The 23,218-nt window shown below is 35.9% G+C and overlaps 1 protein-coding gene across 2 annotated transcripts in view; it reads left to right on the forward strand.

Moving 5' to 3' along the window:
* The window catches only part of MAN1A2 (mannosidase alpha class 1A member 2), a 181,873-nt gene that overhangs the window by 98,839 nt on the left and 59,816 nt on the right, over positions 1 to 23,218 (forward strand). For both annotated transcript variants that reach the window (XM_063624683.1, XM_063624684.1), the window contains exons 7-8: positions 1,339 to 1,462; positions 7,200 to 7,293. In XM_063624683.1, coding sequence (XP_063480753.1) covers positions 1,339 to 1,462; positions 7,200 to 7,293 — 218 coding nt within the window. The remainder of the gene's footprint in view (positions 1 to 1,338; positions 1,463 to 7,199; positions 7,294 to 23,218) is intronic.

Below are 23,218 nucleotides of genomic sequence, written 5' to 3' on the forward strand. Positions count from 1 at the left end.
GAGGCCATATCTAAAGTGGCAGTCATTTCAGGCAGAGGAGACAATGGTCAGGCCCCAGAGCTGCTAAAATGACTGAAACATAGGGACAAAATCTCATGTAGAAAGAAATTGCAGAGGAAAAGCCCAAAATTTATGGACAAATTTCCCTCAAGTCATTGGTGATTCCATAACCACATATATGGGGCAAGCGAGACTCAAAGAAACCCAGCAGAAAATAGCAGAAGAAATTAAAGGGCTAAGGAGAAAATTTAACAGCCACATGACAGTGGGGAAACCGAGGTTAGGCTGCTTAGGTGCCCTTGGTAAATACCCCTGGCTTCCAAATGAAATTCCCAGGGCCATTTTTGGAGGTTGGGGTAAAAACGGAAATGGACTATTTTTAACAAAACCTAAAACACAATGTAATCTGCGTTTACTCAGTCTGTGTTCAGAAGAAATTTAACCTTTTTAGAAGATAATGTCATTCAAAGCCTCTACGATTTTTCATTTATGTAGTCTGGCTTCAGATAAAAAATTACTAGACAGATTAAAAAGAGAAAACGCAAGAGCATATTCTAGAGATTATATCTGCACAAATGAAATGTTTAGGAGATTATTCACAGAAAAATGTTCATGATAACAAAATAGTGGAAATAGCCCAAGGGACCATCAATAGGGAATTTATTAAATTGTGTATATTTATGTAATATATTAACTTTCACACAGGCACTATCATCATTTGGTGCAAGCCAGTTCTTTATTGTATGATACTGTCCCGATCATTCACTACAGGGCAGTTTATAACTTTGGATCTGGCACAATAAGTGGAGGTTGCACATTTAAGTTTTGAGACAACTCAAAATGCTCCCACACATTTTCATTTGCCTCTAGGGTGGGGCATTCCACTTGAGAATCATTAATATTATGGAATTCTGTACAACTGTAAAAAAAAAAATGAGAAAGCTGTTTGTGAACTGATATGGAAAGACCACCAACTTGCTATGTTTTGTTTAAGAAAGGAGGACAATGAGAATATATATTTGGATTGCCTACATTTGCATAAAACATTCTGTAGTAATATGTAAGAAACAAATGAAAGTGATTTTCTGTGGGGCCTGATGAGGTGAATGGAGATGAGAATGAGTGAAATATATTTACTGGATTTAAAAACTACTGTTTTAATTTTTAGAACATGGATTTATTACCTATTTAAATTTTTAATACAATTTTAGATATAAATAAGCTATTGTGTCAGATATAATAATTTATAAGAGATCTATTTAAAATTTACGTATTCATTAAACAAATGTTTTGGTCTTTTCCCCATCCTGTCTCCTTTTACTTTTACTTTTCATTCAGTGGAGTAGGGCGAAACTGGGGCTGGGCATCTGCAGGTAGCAGCATCCTGGCTGAATTTGGTACACTACATATGGAGTTCATCCACCTCAGCTACTTGACGGGGGACCTGACTTACTACAAAAAGGTTTGTTTTCTTGCCTTCTATTCTTTGTTTGTTGTAAAGAGTCCTTTAAGATTGGCCCAAAGATTTGATTAATGCTTAAAAGGTTTGCCTTTCTAGATATGTGTTTATTAGGGCTCTAGCCTTTATTTTTTCTTTTGAAGTTACTCAAAGAAATGTCCTATTTAGAACATATTTAAAATATGTATTGTTATTTGAGAAGTTATAACCACTATTACATTTTTCAAAAATGTCATTGCTATTTTTATGCAGCATTGTGCTGCAGTACCTACCCAGCCTGGTAAGACAAGAAAAACAAAATAACCAGATGTTTAAGAATTGAAAAGGAAGAAAGAAAACAGTAGTTATTCACAGATTATGTGATTATTGACCTAAGATATTAAGTCAGTCTATGTTTAAATTACTAGAAATAAGAGTTTAATATGTTTTTTAAATAGATGATCAATATGGATGTTAAAAATCAGTAGCTTTCTCTACACCAGCTACAAAAGGCAAGAAAATGTCATTTTGCAAAAAAATATCTTATGTAATAGAACAAAAGTATATATGTTTCCTACAAATACATCTAACAAAAGATAAACAAAGTTCAAATTTTTACTCAGCCATGGAAAAGAATGAAATCCTTTCATTTGCAGCCATATGGATGGAACTGCTGGAGGATGTTATGTTAAGCGAAATAAGCCAAGCTTAGAAAGACACGTATTATGTGTTCTCATTCATATGTGGGAACTGAAAGAAATGGATCTCACGGAGGTAGAGAATAGAATGGTGGTTATCAGAGGCTTGGAAGGGTAGTGAGGAGAGAAGGATAAAAAGGGGTTGGTTAGTGGGTACAAAAGTACAGTTACATAGAATGAGTAAGATCTAATGTTTGATAGCACAGTAGAGTGACTATAACAATGATTTGTTGTATATTTCAAAATAGCTAGAAGAGAAGATGTAGAATGTTTCCAACAGAAGAAATGATAAATGTTTGAAGGGATGGATGTTTCAGTTACTCAAATTTTATCATTACACATTATATGCTAGTATCAAAATATCATGTACAACTCTTTCATATCCATAAAAATTAAAAATAAAAATTTAAAGATACGAAACTTTATTAAATGATATTGAAGAGGATATAAATAAATGGAGAGATATATTTATGTACAGGTAAACAATATCATAAAAATTTCAGTCATCCCTAAATTGATTTGTAGCATAAATTCAGTGCCAATAAAATCTCTAATGGCCTTTTTCCTCCCAGTGGAACTCGAAAAGACACTTCTAGAATTTATATAGTAAAGAAACATTCTAGACACTTGTGAGGAAAAACACTGGCTAGATTTACATTGCCCAGTTATCAACATTGACAGTGTAGTATTTGCTAATAGGGACAAACAGACTGACAAACAGAATAGATAGCTCTTAAACAGACCTACATATATGTAGAAACTTGTTTTAACAAGTGTCGCACTGTGGATTATAGTAGTTAATTCCAGGAATATTAAAGGTTTAACTTTAAAATATAAAACCCTGACACTTTGAGAATAAAAAATGTATGCGCTTGGGGTAAAGAAGGATTTTTACAATGGGAAACAAAAAATATTACCTAGTAAAAATACCCTATAACCCAGCAATTCCATTATTTGGTATGTACATTTACATTATATACATAGAAGCATTGTTTGTATTGGCAATTTATGTAATAAAATACAAAGTAGTAGTGAAAAATGAATTATATTTATATCTGTTAGTTAAAAGAATATGATACAATTTTTATAAAGTTCAAAACAAAGCTGAACAGTGTATTGGTTAGGGATTCAAAATGGTTTTGATAAATTGTTGAAGTAAAAATAATATATAGAGATGAATCTCTAAATTAAATGTTTTATTTGGAAGCACAGAACTCCAATTCAGGGCATACACACAGAGTAGGGTGGTTGGTCCTCAGTACATCCAGAGAACAAAGAGAAGGTTGGAAGTTTTATTAGAGGAGAAATGTTATGTATAGTTTTGAAAGGAAATGTGTTGACACGAGTAAAGCTTCTAGAAGCTGTCTGGCTCTGATTGGTGACGGCAGTAGATAAAACTATAATCTTAGGGTTATAGCAGCTGAGCTTGTGGAAAACATAATTTTTGGAGCTGATGTTATGTGCCCCAGGTGACTTTCTGCTGGGCCCCTTGACTCTGATTTAGTTGGGTATGACAAGAATGATCCAATTCCTATAATTTGCTTTCACAAAGTCAAGATAATGACAAATATGAAACTCAAGACTACAGATACATCTGGGATATAGGCAGTAGTATGTGAATGGGCAGTGGTAAACAGACCATCAAAGGTGTTTGTAGTGTTGTATTTCTTAAATTGAGATGTGAATAGAGTCGAGATATATATGTATATTCCTTTCTGTGTATGAAATACTTCATCAACAGAGAAGAATTTTCAGCAAAGTGGAACTAGATGACAGAATTTTCCCTGTCCTGACTAAACGAATAATAAAATTAAATATTTTTATATTAATTATATTAATAAAAATTAATTTTTGTATTATATTAATAAAAATATTAAAGACAGTAAAAATTCATCAAAGGCAATAAAAGAAGGAAAATATATAACTTCATGTCATGTTTGATAACCAAAATAAAAAAAAAAGATTTCTGGAATCAGACATAAACCAGACAATAACCAGATGTTGAAAAATTGAAAAGGAGGAAAGAAAACAGTAGTTATTCACAGATTATGTGATTATTGACCTAAGATATTAAGACAGTCTATATTTAAATTACTAGAAATTAGAGTTTAATATATTTTTTAAATAGATGGTCAATATGGATTTAAAAATCAGTAGCGTTTCTCTACACCAGCTACAAAAGGCAAGAAAATGTCATTTTGCAAAAAGATATCTTATGTAATAGAACAAAAGTATATATGTTTCCTACAAATAAATCTAATAAAATATAAACAAAGTTCAAATTTTTACTCAGCTATGGAAAAGAATGAAATCCTTTCATTTGCAGCCATATGGATGGAACAGAAAGTATGGCAATTGTGCAAACATACTGCTGGAAACAAAAGCAGAGTGGTATATAGCATGTAGAAGACTGATAAAGAATCCAGTTTCAAATTTTAAAAACAGTAAAAAAAAGAAAAAAGTCACCATGAATAATTCATACTGTAATAGAAATTAAATTTAACAGAGTTAGAACTCAAAACCAAAATAAAACAATAAAGTGATACAAAAATATTTTGGAGCTAAAGAAACAAGCTGAGACCTAAAATGATATATCCCCATAGCTAATGGAAAACAACAAAGAACTCGTTGCACCTAGTTAAAAACTGAATTACTTACATGGAATAAAAGCAAGAGATAGTCAAAGGAAAAGCAGAGATTAAAAAGATAATAAATTTGTAAAATAAACATATAATGTATGGGCCTTCCTGAAGTAGAATACCTAAATCATAGGAATTAACCTAAAAGCAGCAAGAAGAAGAAACACTGCTGGGCACAGTGGTTCACACCTGTAGTCCCAGCACTTTGGGAGGCCGAGGTGGGTTGATCGCTTGAGCTCAGGAATTCGAGACAAGCCTGGGCAACATGGTGAAACCACTTCTCTACCAAAAATTAGCCATGTGTGGTGGGGCATGCCCGTACTCCCCAGCTACTCGGGAGGCTGAGGTGGAAGGATCACTCAAGCCTGGGAAGCAGAGGTTGCAATGAACTGAGATCGAGCCATTGCACTCCAGCCTGGGCGACAGAGCAAGACTGTCAAAAAAAAAAAAAAGAACACTGCAAATTCCATTTCTAACAAAATTAAGGGATACTTGATACTTCCTATCACCAAACAGGAAGAAAAGTAGGCATATAAGCAGTAAAGATCAGAGAGAGGTTTGGTATAAACGGAAGAGAGGATGTTTGGGTCTGCAGACTAAAAAATACAAAGTCAGTAGAGCACAGTTCTCTAAATTAGGTGTTGTAACTTGACATACAAAACTCAAATTCTCATGAGCAGCAATGAGAACAGGATCACAGGCTAATGGTGAGTACTTCTTTGGACCTTAATAGATGTAATGTGTTGAGAAGCTGGAAAAACAGAATTGAGTAAGGATTCTCACAGACAAGCTGTTTGCACCTGTGGACTTTGGTGAGGGAAGGGAATGAGTGACAGATTCACTATTGTGAACAGTGCTGTATTTCCAATCTCAAGTGGCTGGGTAGAAGCAAAGTCTAAAAAAAACATATTTATGTCTGAACTCTTACCTGGTGTTTTATGTCAAAACTTTCATTCAGGAAAATAGTAATGAGTAATTTGTTAAAAAAAGAACAGGTACAGAATTTGTACAAAGATATTACCATAAAAAAGGAAAAGGAGGGAAAATTGTGGGCACAAAATACGTAAAAGAGCAATTGAAAATTCCAACCAAATATCACCATGAGAGAAAACATAATAAAGCCTTCATCTCTGTAGAACAAGTATATAAACAGAGATACAAGAGCTCAGAGACAATAAGATGTGATATCAGTAACAAAGTATAAGAAAAATAGTTAACAAAATGAAGGCCAAAATGGAAGCAATACAAAGAAAAACAGTGTTCAAAATATAAGGAGCTTAGAAGACAAAATTGAGAAAAGCTAGTAAATGTGTGGAAATAAAAAGAGACAGAAAGAAAATGATAGATAAGGAAGAAAGAAAGAATCGAATAGTATACAGTTTTTGGATGACAGAAGAGTTAATTTTCTCACCTTTTATAACATTCAGAACTATCTAAAAAGTGGTCTATGGAATTTTTGAGATTGAGATTGTTATACATAGTGTTGGTCTTAAATGTGAAAGAACACAGGAAATATAGACAGCATCCCTGAGTCCATTCCTAAAGCTACTTAAAGACAAAATCCAGCCAAATGAATGACGATGGGAAACCTTGTGGCAGAAGAATTAATTTTGTACTCTAGTCCAGAAAAGTGAAATAATATCAGGTCCTCTGAAAAAGAAAGTTTTCCCAAGTCATTTATACCAGCCAGGTTATTTATCAAATGTAATGACAATATTCTCAAACAAATAAGAGTACAAGGAACATAACACCTCCTCCCACCTCCAGGGGCCCCCTTAAAAGCACTTACAAAGTTCACCCAATCTAGAGTTGAATCAAAATAAATCCCTAGGAAAGTCTCCAGCTTCTTAATATATTTCATGATTTTTCTTTCCCCCTTACCCTCAGGGAGATATTTTAAAATTTGGAATTTCAGGAACTTGAAGATATCTATTGTGGGAACAATATTTAAAGTTCAACAGTTTGTTTTACTTCATTTACTTTTTGATCTGTTCAATTCAAATTAATACTTTACAAAATACAATGGCATTTTATGATTCAATTCCTGTGAAGTTATCTCTGTTCTTATATTTGAATATATATGTGTTGACTGTGTCTGGAATGACGTTTAAAATAACTGATGTTTCAGATGGTATTTCTTGGTAGTAGCATGTTGAGATTTAAAATGGTTTCTATCTGTGCTGTTTTCTCTGTATTATTTTTATTATTGCTTGATTTTAAAATAATGAACACATATCATCTTATAAAAATGAGACATTTAAGAAATAGAAGGCTTTCCTGACTTCCCCCCGCCCCTCCAACACACACACAAAGGCAGGGAATAGGTGTAGATTCTGAGTAAGAAAAAACACAAAGCCTACGTTAGAACCAAGCCTTGATGACACTTATTTTTATTAATTGCATTCTTAATTTTATTTTACTCAGGTTATGCACATTCGGAAACTACTTCAGAAAATGGATCGTCCAAATGGTCTTTATCCAAATTATTTGAACCCCAGAACAGGGCGCTGGGGTCAGTGTAAGTATTCTAGTATACCTGAGGCTTTCTTAAAAAATTATTTGTCTGAAAACTCTTTGCTTGATTTAGTAAAAAGTACACTACATGGAGTTAGAAACCCTCAGTGTCTAATCTTGTGGTCTGCTGGTGCTGTTCTTAGGCATGTTTCTGATCTCTCTTAGCTTCAGTTTTCCCACTTATAAAATGGAAATGTTAATAATATGTCTAAGAGTATTTTATTTCCTGTATTGCTAAAATATAGTGTGGCAGTTTGAAGGTTGTACTTAAAAACTCTTATTAATAAATTATATCTTCATGTAAATAAAAGCACTGCTTAGGAGAGGGAGGTAGAGGAGGAGTATGAAAAACAAACGAGTATTTACTAGAAGGGGGGCAGTTGTTCTTGGATAAGCCATGTCTATTCATTTTAGAAGAAGGCATCCTGGCCTTCATTATTTACCAGTCTCTGTGCTAAGTTCTTAGAAGAGATTGAGATGGAGAAAGAACATAGGGCTTGGCCTGAATTCACAGGCTGGCAGGATAGGCTGACACATAAATGTTACTGTACAGGAAGGAACCAATTGTTATATGAAACTGTGGTAAAAATGATTCCCTCTGCCTGAGGGGAAAGTATTTTGTTTAGGGAGAGGGTAATTTTTCTTATTAGAGCTCATTTATTTTTGAAGGAATTGATTTTTAAAAGTAACAACTAATATTTATGTGGAAATGTGGAACTTACAGAATTGTAGTAATTGTAGGTTTATCAATGCTATTCTCTTTTAAAAGTTAGGAAAACAAAAACAAATAATAGAGATTGCAGCTTTGCCGCTAATAAAACATGATCCAGTTATTTTTGAGACTAATAAAATCATAAGTAGTAAATAAGAGACAAAAGTAACGATCATTTAATTTTAGTATTGAAAACTCTGCTGATTCTGCGAGTAAGAAAATATGCTGGTGTGAGTACCAAGAATAGGAAAACATTTGCCCGGGAATTGTCTTTTTGTTCCTTTCTAGGAAATTGTCTTTTATTTTATGAAAAGAAAGCAGATAGGTCAATATAATTATGTCTTTCGTGGATCTGGGAATAGATCTCAATTTTCGACTCTTTTTATACTTACTTTTCCTGTTTCCTGAAATTATTTACATATGACTCATTTTTCTCTTTATTTTGAAGAAGATAAAAGCTCTAATGCCTAGACTGAGTGGGAATGATATTTTCTGGAAAAACAAAACCCTGAGAGCTGCATTTCTAAAATGTAAAAACATAGTTTTCTTATTTCAGATAAGAGTGACTGGATTGGATGTCTACTTAGTAATCTGGATGAATTCTATTATAAATCTTTACCCCTGTGAGTTGTATTGCGATTTGAGAATATTATGATAATGTAATTATATAATAATATATATGAAAAATTATGTTCAGTTCCTGTCTTAGACTGTATGCCAGTGTAAATTCTATATGGTATTACTATTTAAATGTAAAAGATGAAATCATAAAAGTACTAAAAAAAGATTGAATATATAATCAAGAAAGCCTTTTCTAAGCATGTCGCATAAAACAGAAACTACAAAAAAAGATGTCAGTTTTCCTGTATATTATTGTTAACCTCTGTATTAGTCTGTTCTCATGCTGCTATAAAGAACTGCCTGAGACTGGGTAATTTATAAAGGATAGAGGTTTAATTGACTCACAGTTCCACAGGGCTGGGGAAGCCTCAGGAAACTTACAATCATGGCAGAAGGGGAAGCAAACACATCCTTCTTCACATGGTGGCAGGAAGGAGAAGTGCCAAGCAAGGTGGGGAAAAGCCCCTTATAAAACCATTAGATCTTGTGAGAACTCACTCACTATCAAGAGAACAGCATGGGGGTAACATCTTCCTGTACCCACTCTCCAGAGTGTATATATTTGTATGCTTTTTGAGCCAGCAACTAATTTCCAGCAATTTATTCCAAATAAATTTTCAGAGCTATATATAAAAGTTTATTTACAATAATCTTGGGGTTGTTTATAATAGGGATAATTTGGAAGCAATCTAAAGCAGTTCTGTCTAACAGAACTTTCTGTAATGAGGAAAAGATTCTATTATCTGTATTATCCAATACAGTAGTCACTAGCCACGTATGACCATTGAGCACTTGAAATGTTGCTAGTATGGTTGTGGAATTACATATTAAATTTTAATTTAATTAACTTACATTTAATTAGCTACTTGTAGCTAGTGCTTCTGCATTGGACAGGGCAGTTTTTAAACGTCTTGTAATAGGGATTTGGTTAAATACATTTTGGCCTGTCCAGATATAGTATACTATGCAGCCATTAAAAGTTATATTTTAGAATACCTGACATAGATAAATATGACATATCTAGAAAGATATTTAGAAAAGGAGAGGAAACACTATAGAAATAGAAACCAAAGTGTTATGTGTGGTTTTCTCTGAATTTGTGTTTTTGTTTTCTCCTTTTCATTTACTGTTACTATCCAAATTTGATTATGAACATCTATTACTTTTGATGTTAGCTTAAAAACATTTTTAAATAAAAAGAGAATCCCATTTTCCATGCCAGTATAAGGATACGCAAAAAAGTAAATCATAGTTTGAGAATTGCCAGCCTTAAAATGATCAAAAGTAGAGCATTGATGACATGGAGGCAGGAGAGTCGCTTGAACCCAGGAGGTGGAGGTTGCAGTGAGCCGAGATTGCGCCACTGCACTCCAGCTTGGGTGACAGAGCGAGACCCTCTCTCAAAAAACAAAATAAAACAAAACCAAATCCAAAAAACGGAACTCTTTCTCTTCAACGTTGTGTTGAGAAAACTGAATAGCCATGTGAAAAATAATGAAGTTGAACCCTTACTCTATATTATCTACAAAAATTAACTAAAAACGATCAAAGACTCTAAATTTGAGAACCAAAACTGTATGTAAAACTCTTAGAAGAAAACATAGGGGCAAATCTTCATGACCTTTGATTTGACACTGGATTCTTCAATATGACACCAAAGGCACAGGTAACAATACAAAAATAAAAGGTAAATTGGATTTGATTAAAATTGAAAATTTTTGTGCATCACAGGATACTATCTATGAGAAAGAAAGACAACCCACAGAATGAGAGAAAATATTTGCAAATCACATATCTTATAAGGTTCTATACACAGAATATATAAAGAACTCCTACAACTCAATAACAGAAGGCAAACTACCTACAACTCAACAACAGAAGGCAAACTACCAAATTAAATAATGGGTGAGGACTTGAATAGTCATTTCTGCAAAGAAGATATGCAAATGGAAAATAATTACATGAAAAAGATGGTTAACATTAAAATACAAATAAACTCACTGAGATACCACTTCACAGCTACTAGGAAGACTGTAATCAAAAGGATGAAAAATAAGCATTGGCAAGGATGTGGAGTAATTGGAACCCTTGTACACTGGTAGTAGGAATGTAAAATGGTGTAGCTGCTGTGAAAACCTAGCAGTTCCTTAAAAAGTTAAACATAGAATTACAGTATGACCCAGCACTTCATCTCCTCTGTATATACCCAGAAGATTTGAAAACAGAGACTCAAACAGATACTTGTAGCCCAGTGTTCGTTACATTATTTATGATATCCAAAAGGAGAAAGTAACTCAAATGTCCAACAGATGAATGGGTAAACAGTATGTGAGTATAAACATACAATGGACCATTACTCATCCATAAAAAGGAATGGAGTTCTGATACATGCTATAATATAAACAAAACTTGAAAACATTATGCTAATCAACAAAAGCCAGCACAAAAGGACAAATATTGTATGATTCCACTTATATCAAATATCTAGAGTTGTCCAATTCATAGAGACAGAAAGTAGATTAGAGTTGACCAGAAGCTTTGGATGAGAAGAAAGTGGAGAAGAAAATGGAGAGTTATTGCTAGAGTTTCTATTTGCAGTGATGAAAAGTTTTGGAAATAGGTAGTGGTGATGGTTTTACAGCACTGTGAATATAATTAATGCTGCTGAATGGTACATTTTCAAAATAGTTAAAATGGCAACTTTTGTTTTATATACATTTCATCACAATAAAATTTACAACAAAAAAGATAACTTTTATTCCTCTGTTTTTTTCCTCACAAAATACAAATTACTCTGTAATGTATTCACTCTCAGCAGTTTTTAATTTCAATGTTATAGAAAAAGCCATTCACTGGTTATTTTGGCAGAAGATCTTTAAAATCCTAGCGAGCTGCCCTGATATCCTTTTAGCAGCTGTAGTCATTACAAAATTGGCCAATTTGTTCCTTGTAATGTTTTTGTATATTTTATATCAGCCTCTGAAAAGTATATCAAATTTTATTATTATCTTTGGCTATATACATCTGTCATATATATAAATAGTCTGCAAAACAAACATTTAATTGAACTGAAATTTAACAATTCAGCTTTGGCTAACTGTATTATAATTAGAGTAATGATGATGTCTGTGACATGCACATAGCAATCACAGAGAATAATTACTGGTAATTACCTTCAGGAAAAGTACTTGGCAACAGATGTAAAAGAATATAGTAAGAAACCTAGATTTAAAGGCAAATTACTAGTTTTTTTTTTTTCTTTTCTAAAACTTTTTTTTTTTTGCTAGTTTTCTAAGCATGATACTTAGCCTATGTCATTTAATGATTAAAGTGAAGAGGGGTGGAGCCAAGATGGCCGAATAGGAACAGCTCCGGTCTCCAGCTCCCAGCCCCAGCGACACAGAAGACTGGTGATTTCTGCATTTCTGCTTGAGGTACCGGTTTCATCTCACTAGGGAGTGCCTAACAGTGGGTTCAGGACAGTCGGTGAAGCGCACTGTGCGCGAGCCGAAGCAGGGCGAGGCATTGCCTCACTCGGGAAGCGCAAAGGGTCAGGGAGTTCCCTTTCCTAGTCAAAGAAAGGGGAAACAGACGGCACCTGGAATATCGGGTCAGTCCCATCCTAATACTGCGCTTTTCCAACGGGCCTGGAAAACGGCACACTAGGAGATTGTGTCCCGCACCTGGCTCGGAGGGTCCTATGCCCACAGAGTCTTGCTGATTGCTAGCACAGCAGTCTGAGATCAAGCTGCAAGGCGGCAACGAGGCTGGGGGAGGGGCGCCCGCCATTGCCCAGGCTTGCTTAGGTAAACAAAGCAGCCAGGAAGCTCGAACTGGGTGGAGCCCACCACAGCTCAAGGAGGCCTGCCTGCCTCTGTAGGCTCCGCCTCTGGGGGCAGGGCACAGACAACCAAAAACTCAGCGAGAACCTCCACAGCCTTAAATGTCCCTGTCTGACTGACAGCTTTGAAGAGAGTAGTGGTTCTCCCAGCACGCAGCTGGAGATCTGAGAACGGGTAGACTGCCTCCTAAAGTGGGTCCCTCACCCCTGAGCAGCCTAACTGGGAGGCACCCCCCCAGTAGGGACAGACTGACACCTCATTCAACCGGGTACTCCTCTGAGACAAAACTTTCAGAGGAACTATCAGACAGCTGAATTTGTGGTCTCACGAAAATCCACTGTTCTGCAGCCACCGCTGCTGACACCCAGCCAAACAGGGTCTGGAGTGGACCTCTAGTAAACTCCAACAGACCTGCAGCTGAGGGTCTTGTTTGGTAGAAGGAAAATTAACAAAGAGAAAGGACATCCACACCAAAAACCCATCTGTACATCACCATCATCGAAGACAAAAAGTAGACAAAACCACAAAGATGGGGAAAAAACAGACCAAAAAAACTGGAAACTCTAAAAAACAGAGCACCTCTCCTCCTCCAAAGGAACGCAGTTCCTCACCAGCAACGGAACAAAGCTGGATGGAGGATGACTTTGATGAGTTGAGAGAAGAAGGCTTCAGATGATCAAACTACTCTGAGCTACGAGAGGAAATTCAAAACAATAGCAAAGAAGTTAAAAACTTTGAAAAAAAATTAGAAGAATGGATAACTAGAATAACCAATGGAGAGAAGGGCTTCAAGGAGATGATGGAGCTGAAAGCCAAGTTTCGAGAACTACGCGAAGAATGCAGAAGCCTCAGTAGCAGATGCGATCAACTGGAAGAAAGGGTATCGCTGATAGAAGATGAAATGAATGAAATGAAGAGAGAAGGGAAGTTTAGAGAAAAAAGAATAAAAAGAAATGAACAAAGCCTCCAAGAAATTTGGGACTATGTGAAAAGACCAAACCTACGTCTGATTGGTGTACCTGAAAATGATGGGGAGAATGGAACCAAGTTGGAAAACACTCTGCAAGATATTATCCAGGAGAACTTCCCCAATCTAGCAAGGCAGGCCAGCATTCAGATTCAGGAAATACAGAGAACGCCACAAAGATACTCCTCAAGAAGGGCAACTCCAAGACACATAATTGTCAGATTCACCAAAGTTGAAATGAAGGAAAAAATGTTAAGGGCAGCCAGAGAGAAAGGTCGGGTTACCCACAAAGGGAAGCCCATCAGACTAACAGCTGATCTCTCAGCAGAAACTCTACAAGCCAGAAGAGAGTGGGGGCCGATATTCAACATTCTTAAAGAAAAGAATTTTCAGCCCAGAATTTCCTATCCCGCCAAACTAAGCTTCATAAGTGAAGGAGAAATAAAATACTTTCCAGACAAGCAAACGCTGAGTGATTTTGTCACCACCAGGCCTGCCCTAAAAGAGCTCTTGAAGGAAGCACTAAACATGGAAAGGAACAACCGGTACCAGCCCCTGCAAAAACATGCCAAATTGTAAAGACCATCGAGGCTAGGAAGAAACTATAGCAACTAACGAGCAAAATAACCAACTAACATCATAATGACAGGATCAGATTCACACATAACAATATTCACATTAAATGTAAATGGGCTAAATGCTCCAATCAAAAGACACAGACTGGCAAACTGGATAAGGAGTCAGGACCCATCAGTGTGCTGTATTCAGGAAACCCATCTCACGTGCAGAGACACACGTAGACTCAAAATAAAGGGATGGAGGAAGATCTATCAAGCAACTGGAAAACAAAAAAAGGCAGGGGTTGCAATCCTAGTCTCTGATAAAATAGACTTTAAACCAACAAAGATCAAAAGAGACAAAGAAGGCCATTACATAATGGTAAAGGGATCAATTCAACAAGAAGAGCTAACTATCCTAAATATATATGCACCCAACACAGGAGCACCCAGATTCATAAAGCAAGTCCTCAGTGACCTACAAAGGGACTTAAACTCCCACACAATAATAATGGGAGATTTTAACACCCCACTGTCAGCATTAGACAGATCAACGACACAGAAAGTTAACAAGGATATCCAGGAATTGAACTCAGCTCTACATAAAGTGGACCTAATAGACATCTACAGAACTCTCCACCCCAAATCAACAGAATATACATTTTTTTCAGCACCACACCACACCTATTCCAAAATTGACCACATAGTTGGAAGTAAAGCTCTTCTCAGCAAATGTAAAAGAACAGAGATTATAACAAACTGTCTCTCAGACCACAGTGCAATCAAACTAGAACTCAGGATTAAGAAACTCAGTCAAAACCGCTCAACTACATGGAAACTGAACAACCTGCTCCTGAATGACTATTGGGTACATAATGAAATGAAGGAAGAAATAAAGATGTTCTTTGAAACCAACGAGAACAAAGACACAACATACCAGAATCTCTGGGACACGTTCAAAGCAGTGTGTAGAGGGAAATTTATAGCACTAAATGCCCACAAGAGAAAGCAGGAAAGATCCAAAATTGACACCCTAACATCACAATTAAAAGAACTAGAAAAGCAAGAACAAACACATTCAAAAGCTAGCAGAAGGCTAGAAATAACTAAAATCAGAGCAGAACTGAAGGAAATAGAGACACAAAAAACCCTTCAAAAAATTAATGAATCCAGGAGCTGGTTTTTTGAAAAGATCAACAAAATTGATGGACCGCTAGCAAGACTAATAAAGAAGAAAAGAGAGAAGAATCAAATAGATGCAATAAAAAACGAAAAAGGGGATATCACCACCGATCCCACAGAAATACAATCTACCATCAGAGAATACTACAAACACCTCTATGCAAATAAACTAGAAAATCTAGAAGAAATGGATAAATTCCTCGACAAATACACCCTCCCAAGACTAAACCAGGAAGAAGTTGAATCTCTGAATAGACCAATAACAGGTTCTGAAATTGTGGCAATAATCAATAGCTTACCAACCAAAAAGAGTCCAGGACCTGATGGATTCACAGCTGAATTCTACCAGAGGTACAAGGAGGAACTGGTACCATTCCTTCTGAAACTATTCCAATCGATAGAAAAAGAGGGAATCCTCCCTAACACATTTTACGAAGCCAGCATCGTCCTGATACCAAAACCTGGCAGAGACTTAACCAAAAAAGAGAATTTCAGACCAATATCCTTGATGAACATTGATGCAAAAATCCTCAATAAAATACTGGCAAACCGAATCCAGCAGCACATCAAAAAGCTTATCCACCATGATCAAGTGGGCTTCATCCCTGGGATGCAAGGCTGGTTCAACATACGCAAATCAATAAATGTAATCCAGCATATAAACAGAACCAAAGACAAAAACCACATGATTATCTCAATAGATGCAGAAAAGGCCTTTGACAAAATTCAACAACCCTTCATGCTAAAAACTCTCAATAAATTAGGTATTGATGGGACGTATCTCAAAATAATAAGAGCTATCTACGACAGACCCACAGCCAATATCATACTGAATGGGCAAAAACTGGAAGCATTCCCTCTGAAAACTGGCACAAGACAGGGATGCCCTCTCTCACCGCTCCTATTCAACATAGTGCTGGAAGTTCTGGCCAGAGCAATCAGGCAGGAGAAGGAAATAAAGGGTATTCAATTAGGAAAAGAGGAAGTCAAATTGTCCCTGTTTGCAGATGACATGATTGTATATCTAGAAAACCCCATTGTCTCAGCCCAAAATCTCCTTAAGCTGATTAGCAACTTCAGCAAAGTCTCAGGATACAAAATTAATGTACAAAAATCACAAGCATTCTTGTACACCAATAACAGACAAACAGAGAGCCAAATCATGAGTGAACTCCCATTCACAATTGCTTCAAAGAGAATAAAATACCTAGGAATCCAACTTACAAGGGATGTGAAGGACCTCTTCAAGGAGAACTACAAACCACTGCTCAATGAAATAAAAGAGGATACAAACAAATGGAAGAACATTCCATGCTCATGGGTTGGAAGAATCAATATCGTGAAAATGGCCATACTGCCCAAGGTAATTTATAGATTCAATGCCATCCCCATCAAGCTACCAATGACTTTCTTCACAGAATTGGAAAAAACTACTTTAAAGTTCATATGGAACCAAAAAAGAGCCCGCATCGCCAAGTCAATCCTAAGCCAAAAGAACAAAGCTGGAGGCATCACGCTACCTGACTTTAAACTATACTACAAGGCTACAGTAACCAAAACAGCATGGTACTGGTACCACAACAGAGACATAGATCAATGGAACAGAACAGAGCCCTCAGAAATGATGCCTCATAGCTACAACTATCTGATCTTTGACAAACCTGACAAAAACAAGAAATGGGGAAAGGATTCCCTATTTAATAAATGGTGCTGGGAAAACTGGCTAGCCATATGTAGAAAGCTGCAACTGGATCCCTTCCTTACACCTTATACAAAAATTAATTCAAGATGGATTAAAGACTTATATGTTAGACCTAAAACCATTAAAATCCTACAAGAAAACCTAGGCAATACCATTCAGGACATAGGCGTGGGCAAGGACTTCATGTCTAAAACACCAAAAGCAATGGCAACAAAAGCCAAAATCGACAAATGGGATCTCATTAAACTAAAGAGCTTCTGCACAGCAAAAGAAACTACCATCAGAGTGAACAGGCAACCTACACAATGGGAGAAAATTTTTGCAACCTACTCATCTGACAAAGGGCTAATATCCAGAATCTACAATGAACTCAAACAAATTTACAAGAAAAAAACAAACAACCCCATCAAAAAGTGGGCAGAGGACATGAACAGACACTTCTCAAAAGAAGACATTTATGCAGCCAAAAAACACATGAAGAAATGCTCCTCATCACTGGCCATCAGAGAAATGCAAATCAAAACCACAGTGAGATACCATCTCACACCAGTTAGAATGGCCATCATTAAAAAATCAGGAAACAACAGGTGCTGGAGAGGATGTGGAGAAATAGGAACACTTTTACACTGTTGGTGGGACTGTAAACTAGTTCAACCATTGTGGAAGTCAGTGTGGCGATTCCTCAGGGACCTCGAACTAGAAATACCATTTGACCCAGCCATCCCATTACTGGGTATATACCCAAAGGACTATAAATCATGCTGCTATAAAGACACATGCACACGTATGTTTATTGCGGCACTATTCACAATAGCAAAGAGTTGGAACCAACCCAAATGTCCAACAACGATAGACTGGATTAAGAAAATGTGGCACATATACACCATGGAATGCTATGCAGCCATAAAAAATGATGAGTTCGTGTCCTTTGTAGGGACATGGATGAAACTGGAAAACATCATTCTCAGTAAACTATCGCAAGGACAAAAAACCAAACACCGCATGTTCTCACTCATAGGTGGGAATTGAATAATGAGAACTCATGGACACAGGAAGGGGAACATCACGCTCCGGGGACTGTTGTGGGGTGGGGGGAGGGGGGAGGGACAGCATTAGGAGATACACCTAATGCTAAATGACGAGTTAATGGGTGCAGGAAATCAACATGGCACATGGATACATATGTAACAAAACTGCACATTGTGCACATGTACCCTAAAACCCTAAAGTATAATAAAAAAAAAAGAAAAAAAAAAAAAAATAAAGTGAAGAAAATACAGGAAATCAGTCATTACTGATTCATTATTTTATATTACTAAATTTATAATTGTGGAAAAAACAAGAATGGATATGTTATTTTGAGTTAGAAAATGAATTCTGATTGTCTTGCTTAATAATTTAGATAATTTATTTAACTTCTCTATGCATCTTTATCTGTTCTCATTGTACTTATTTAATAGAAAATTCATGTGGGTCATATTTATAATATATTTGAAAATGCTTCAAATTAGTTTTTATTCTAGAATTTCCCATAAGACTTCAAGAAATAGCTTCTGTTAGAAACCTGCTATTAACTGTATAACATGTTGAAATAAATCATATGAATCATTGCTATTTAGGAGTATTTTATAATATGTTAATCAATTTCTGAATATCAAAAGGACCTTAGAGTGACATGGTTTATCAAATTTCACATGTAGGCATATACTCTACAGGAAAGAGAAGTAGCTTCAAGTTCCTTAGTGGTATCCTTTTGCTTTAATGTAATTTCAGATGGTCTGTAAAGCAAGATGGACAGAATTCTCACTTGAGAAGGTTTTTTTTTTGTTTGTGTATTTTGTTTTTATTGAAGATAATTGACAAGAAAATGTAATATTCTCTGTTCAATAATAAGGTTAATTTTGTTTTAATATGATTTGTTATAACATTTCTAATTCACATTCTTCCTTTTGCACTCAGTGAATATATATACTCTGTTAAAAGTTAAACAAGGCATATACCATAAGGTGTCATATTCAGACACTGACAAGAAACCGGATCAGGTTTTGAGAAAACTAATGAAGGAACAAGATTACTTTTATTCTGTTAAAACTGTCTATAAAACACATTGTAATAAATAGGCTAAATTAGGAAAAGGAAAGGCTTAAAGCAGAAGGACATACTAGAAAGCTAATATAATACGGATCTGGATCTAGGATAGCTGTCTGTGGGAGTGGTAGTCATCACAGATTTTATCTTTTCGTTTGTTTCCTACATTCATTCTTCACTAAGTCTTGTCAGTTCTAACTATTTCTAAAATATTCGTTTCCCCATTTTAACTGTGCCTTTTTCCATTTGGAATACCTTCTTCCTTCTCTATGTCCTCTTATCAATAAATTCCTACCTATTCGATGAAAACAGAAAAGGAAAATTCTAAGTTAAATAAACTCTCTAAATATAGTAATCTCTCTTGCAACCACCTGTTAGGGAAAAGGAAAAATATTAGGGTATATATATATATATATATATATATATATATATATATATATATATAAATACCCATTAAAAGATTAATATCAATTTTATGTGTGATAGTATTATAGGAATATATTTTCTCTACAGGATGTTTGCATTCATTAATTTCACTGGTACTAAATATCAACCACTGTTCCAGATGCGAGTATATAGATGTGAACAAGTAGACAGTGCCCCTAATACCCTTGGAGAACTTACATTCTGTTACATTCTGCTGGAGAGATATGAAATAAACAAATATATGATGTGATGTAATATAATGGTAAGAATTTCTCTTTTCTTAAAGCACTTTTAGTTTCTAGGACAATACATTCTTTTGCTTTTCTCATAGCCTTACTTAGCTTCATGCTTCACTCAGTCTTTTTATTATTATTATTAGTTTTCTCCTTTACTCCTAGCCTCTTAGTGTTGGAATGCCCTAGAGCAAGCTCGCCCAACCCAGGGCACTGGATGGCTTTGAATGCAGCCCAACGAGAATTGATAAACTTTCTTAAAACATGAGATTTTTTTTTCACAATTTTTAAAAAGCTCATCACCTATCATTAGTGTTAGTGTATTTTATGTGTGGCTCAAGACAGTGCTTCCAGTGTGGCCCAGGAAAGCCAAAAGATTGGTGGATAACCCTGCTGTAGAGATCAGTCCTCCATTCTCTCTTCTCTCCAGTGTCATAGTTTTAAATACCACTTACATGCTGGCATCTCAAATCTAGAACTCTAGTCCTCACCTTGTCCTTGGCCTCTATACTCATATATCCAATTATCTACTTGATGTTTTTACTTAAATATCTTATAGATACCTGAAACTTAATATATCTGTAAATGAGCACTTCATAATAATTCTGTCCACCTCAAAACCTGTTATTCCTCCAGTCTTTCTCATTTCAGTTAATGGCACGTCTATTCTTGCTCATGCCATAAATCTTGTTGTCGACCCTTTACTTCTTTATCTCACACCCCACTCCAGTTTCTCAGCAAATTCTGTTCTGCCTTTGAAATATGACAGGAATTCAGGTGCCACTACCCTGAGCCAAGTCACCATCTCTTGCCTGGATTGTTATAATAGCATCCTAATTGGCCTTTCTGTTTCTGCCTCTGCCCCTTTCAGTCTATTCTTAATACAGGAGCCAGTAATTTTTTACAAAGTAAGTCACATTATGCCATTTTGTGCAACTCTTCATTACTTTTCATGTCAGAGTAAAAGCCAAAGTCCTTTTGGGGCCCTGTGATCTGGCTCTTATTGTCTATTTTCCTTCATTTATTCTTCTCCAACTACTTTGGCCTTCTGTCACTTGTTGAATCCATTAGGCACTTCTCCACCACAGAGCTATTGCAGCCACTACTCCCTTTGCTTGGAATGATTTTCCCAGAGATATTCACATAGCTCAATCCCTCACTTTCTTCAGGTTTTTTTACTCAAAAGTTACCTTTTCAATGAAGTCTTCCCTGGTCACCTTACCTGATAGGCAGAAGTACAGAAAATTGAAAGATATGTTTTATAGATTCCTTCCACCGAGTGGTCCATACTTTCTCTGTGAATTAGAAGGCATTTAACTGCTGATAGCAGAGAAGAAGGTAGAGCAGTAGAGGACTTAAGACAAATAACAAATATCTTCTTCAGGAAATAGGAAAGAACACTAATGAAGGAGTTATAGAAAAGTTGACAGGCAGTGTTGAGGCTCATGTTGATGGTGAAAATGGTAAATTTGGAGATAATAGTAAAACAGACTGACAGCTGGGCTGATCCACAGCTGATGTTTCACTGGTTGGGTACAACAGGAGAACGGTGGAGTCAGGGTCTTGAATGGTTAGACAAGAGGGATTACCTGTTACTTCCTTTCCTATTCAACCTGACTGCATAGGATCCAAACTTATTTGAGAATATATGTATGTATACTTTTCTCTTTCTGTTTTATCTAACAAATCCCAAAACTCGTATCAACCCAGCCACCTACTTTTCCCATTTACATACAGAGTCAACTAAGCATTGCTGGTAAAAATAACAGGACAGGTTAAAGTTACTATAAACGTACAATTTCCAGTTTTATGTGGATCACCAGTATTCCATGAGTTTTTTTTTTTTTTTGCTTTGATCAATTTACTTTCCTATTCTTTACTCTCCTTAAGTCTTCTGTGTAACCCCTCTATCCATCTCCAACTCTTCTTTTGACCATTTCTTTATTCTCAAGTTCCTAGGCAATTTTAGTTTAGATATATCTTTAGTAAAAATAGTATTTATATAGATTTTAAAAATTTCAGTTCGAGAGTCTCAGTGTTTTAAAAACTGAGTCAAAACAACTAAATTGGTGGAGGTTACTGATAGATTTGGACTAATTCCAAATATCCTTTGGTTTTGTTTGTTTACTTTTGAAAAACTGCTTTATTAAGATATAATTTACATATAATAAACTGTACATATTTAAAAGTACAACTTGGTGTTTTAAAATAGGTGTACACCTATGGAAATCATGATCACAATCGAAATAGTGAACATATCTGTCACCCTTTTCCTCATACCCTTTCGTGTTCCTTTTCTCAACCTCCTCCCTTCCCCTTCCCCCTCCCCCAAAACAACTACTGATCTGCTTTCTGTCATTAAAGATTGGGTTGCCTTTTCTAGAATCTTAGATAAATGGCATCCTTTATTTGTACTCTTTATGTGGCTTCTTTCAGCATAATTATTTTGAGATTGATCCATGTTGTGTATATCAGTAGTTCTGAGTGGAATTCCACTGTATGGAATACCATAGTTTGTTTATCCATTCTCCGGTTGATGGACATTTAGGTTGTTTCCGGTTTGGGGCTACTGCAAATAAAGCTGCTATGAACACTGACTTACACACCTTCATATGTTTTCATTTCTATTGGGGAATGCTTAGGAAGAGGTTGCTTTTATCAAATAGTAGATGTGTATGTTTAACTTTTTAAAGGAACTACCAAGTTGTTTTCCAGAGTACATATACCATTTTACATTGCTATCAGTAGTGTTTCTCCATATACCTGCCAACACTTGATATAATCAGTCCTTTAATTTTAGCCATTTTATTTCATTTTATTTTCTTTTTTCTTTTTTGAAAAATTATACGTGAAGTTCTGAGGTACATGCACAGAACGTGGTTTGTTACATAGGTATACACGTGCCATGGTGGTTTGCTACACCCATCAACTCATCATCTACGTTAGGTATTTCTCCTAATGGTATTCCTCCCCTAGCTCCCCATCCCCTGACAGGCTCCCAGTGTGTGATATTCCCCTCCCTGTGTCCATGTGTTCTCATTTTTCAACTCCCACTTAGGAGTGAGAACATGTGATGTTTGGTTTTCTGTTCCTGTGTTAGTTTGCTGAGAATGATGGTTTCCAGCTTCATCCATGTGCCTGCAAAGGACATGAACTCATCCTTTTTTATGGCTGCATAGTATTCCATGGTGTATATGTGCCACATTTTCTTTATCCAGTCTATCATTGATGGGCATTTGGATTGGTTCCAAGTCTTTGCTATTGTGAACAGTGCTGCAGTAAACATATGAATGCATGTGTCTTTACAGTAGAATGATTTATAATCCTTTGGGTATATACCCAGTAATGGGATTGCTGGGTCAAGTGGTATTTCTGGTTCTAGATCCTTGAGGAATCACCACACTGTCTTCCCCAATGGTTGAACTAATTTACACTTCCACTAACAATGTAAAAGCATTCCTAGTTTTCCATAACCTCTCCAGCATCTGTTGTTTCCTGACTTTTTAATGATCGTCTTTCTAACTGGTGTGAGATGGTATGTCCTTGTGGTTTTGATTTGCATTTCTCTAATGACCAGTGATGATGAGCTTTTTTTCATA

Source organism: Symphalangus syndactylus, chromosome 12, assembly GCF_028878055.3.
Source record: "Symphalangus syndactylus isolate Jambi chromosome 12, NHGRI_mSymSyn1-v2.1_pri, whole genome shotgun sequence".
In the NCBI taxonomy this organism is placed as follows: Eukaryota; Metazoa; Chordata; class Mammalia; order Primates; family Hylobatidae; genus Symphalangus; species Symphalangus syndactylus.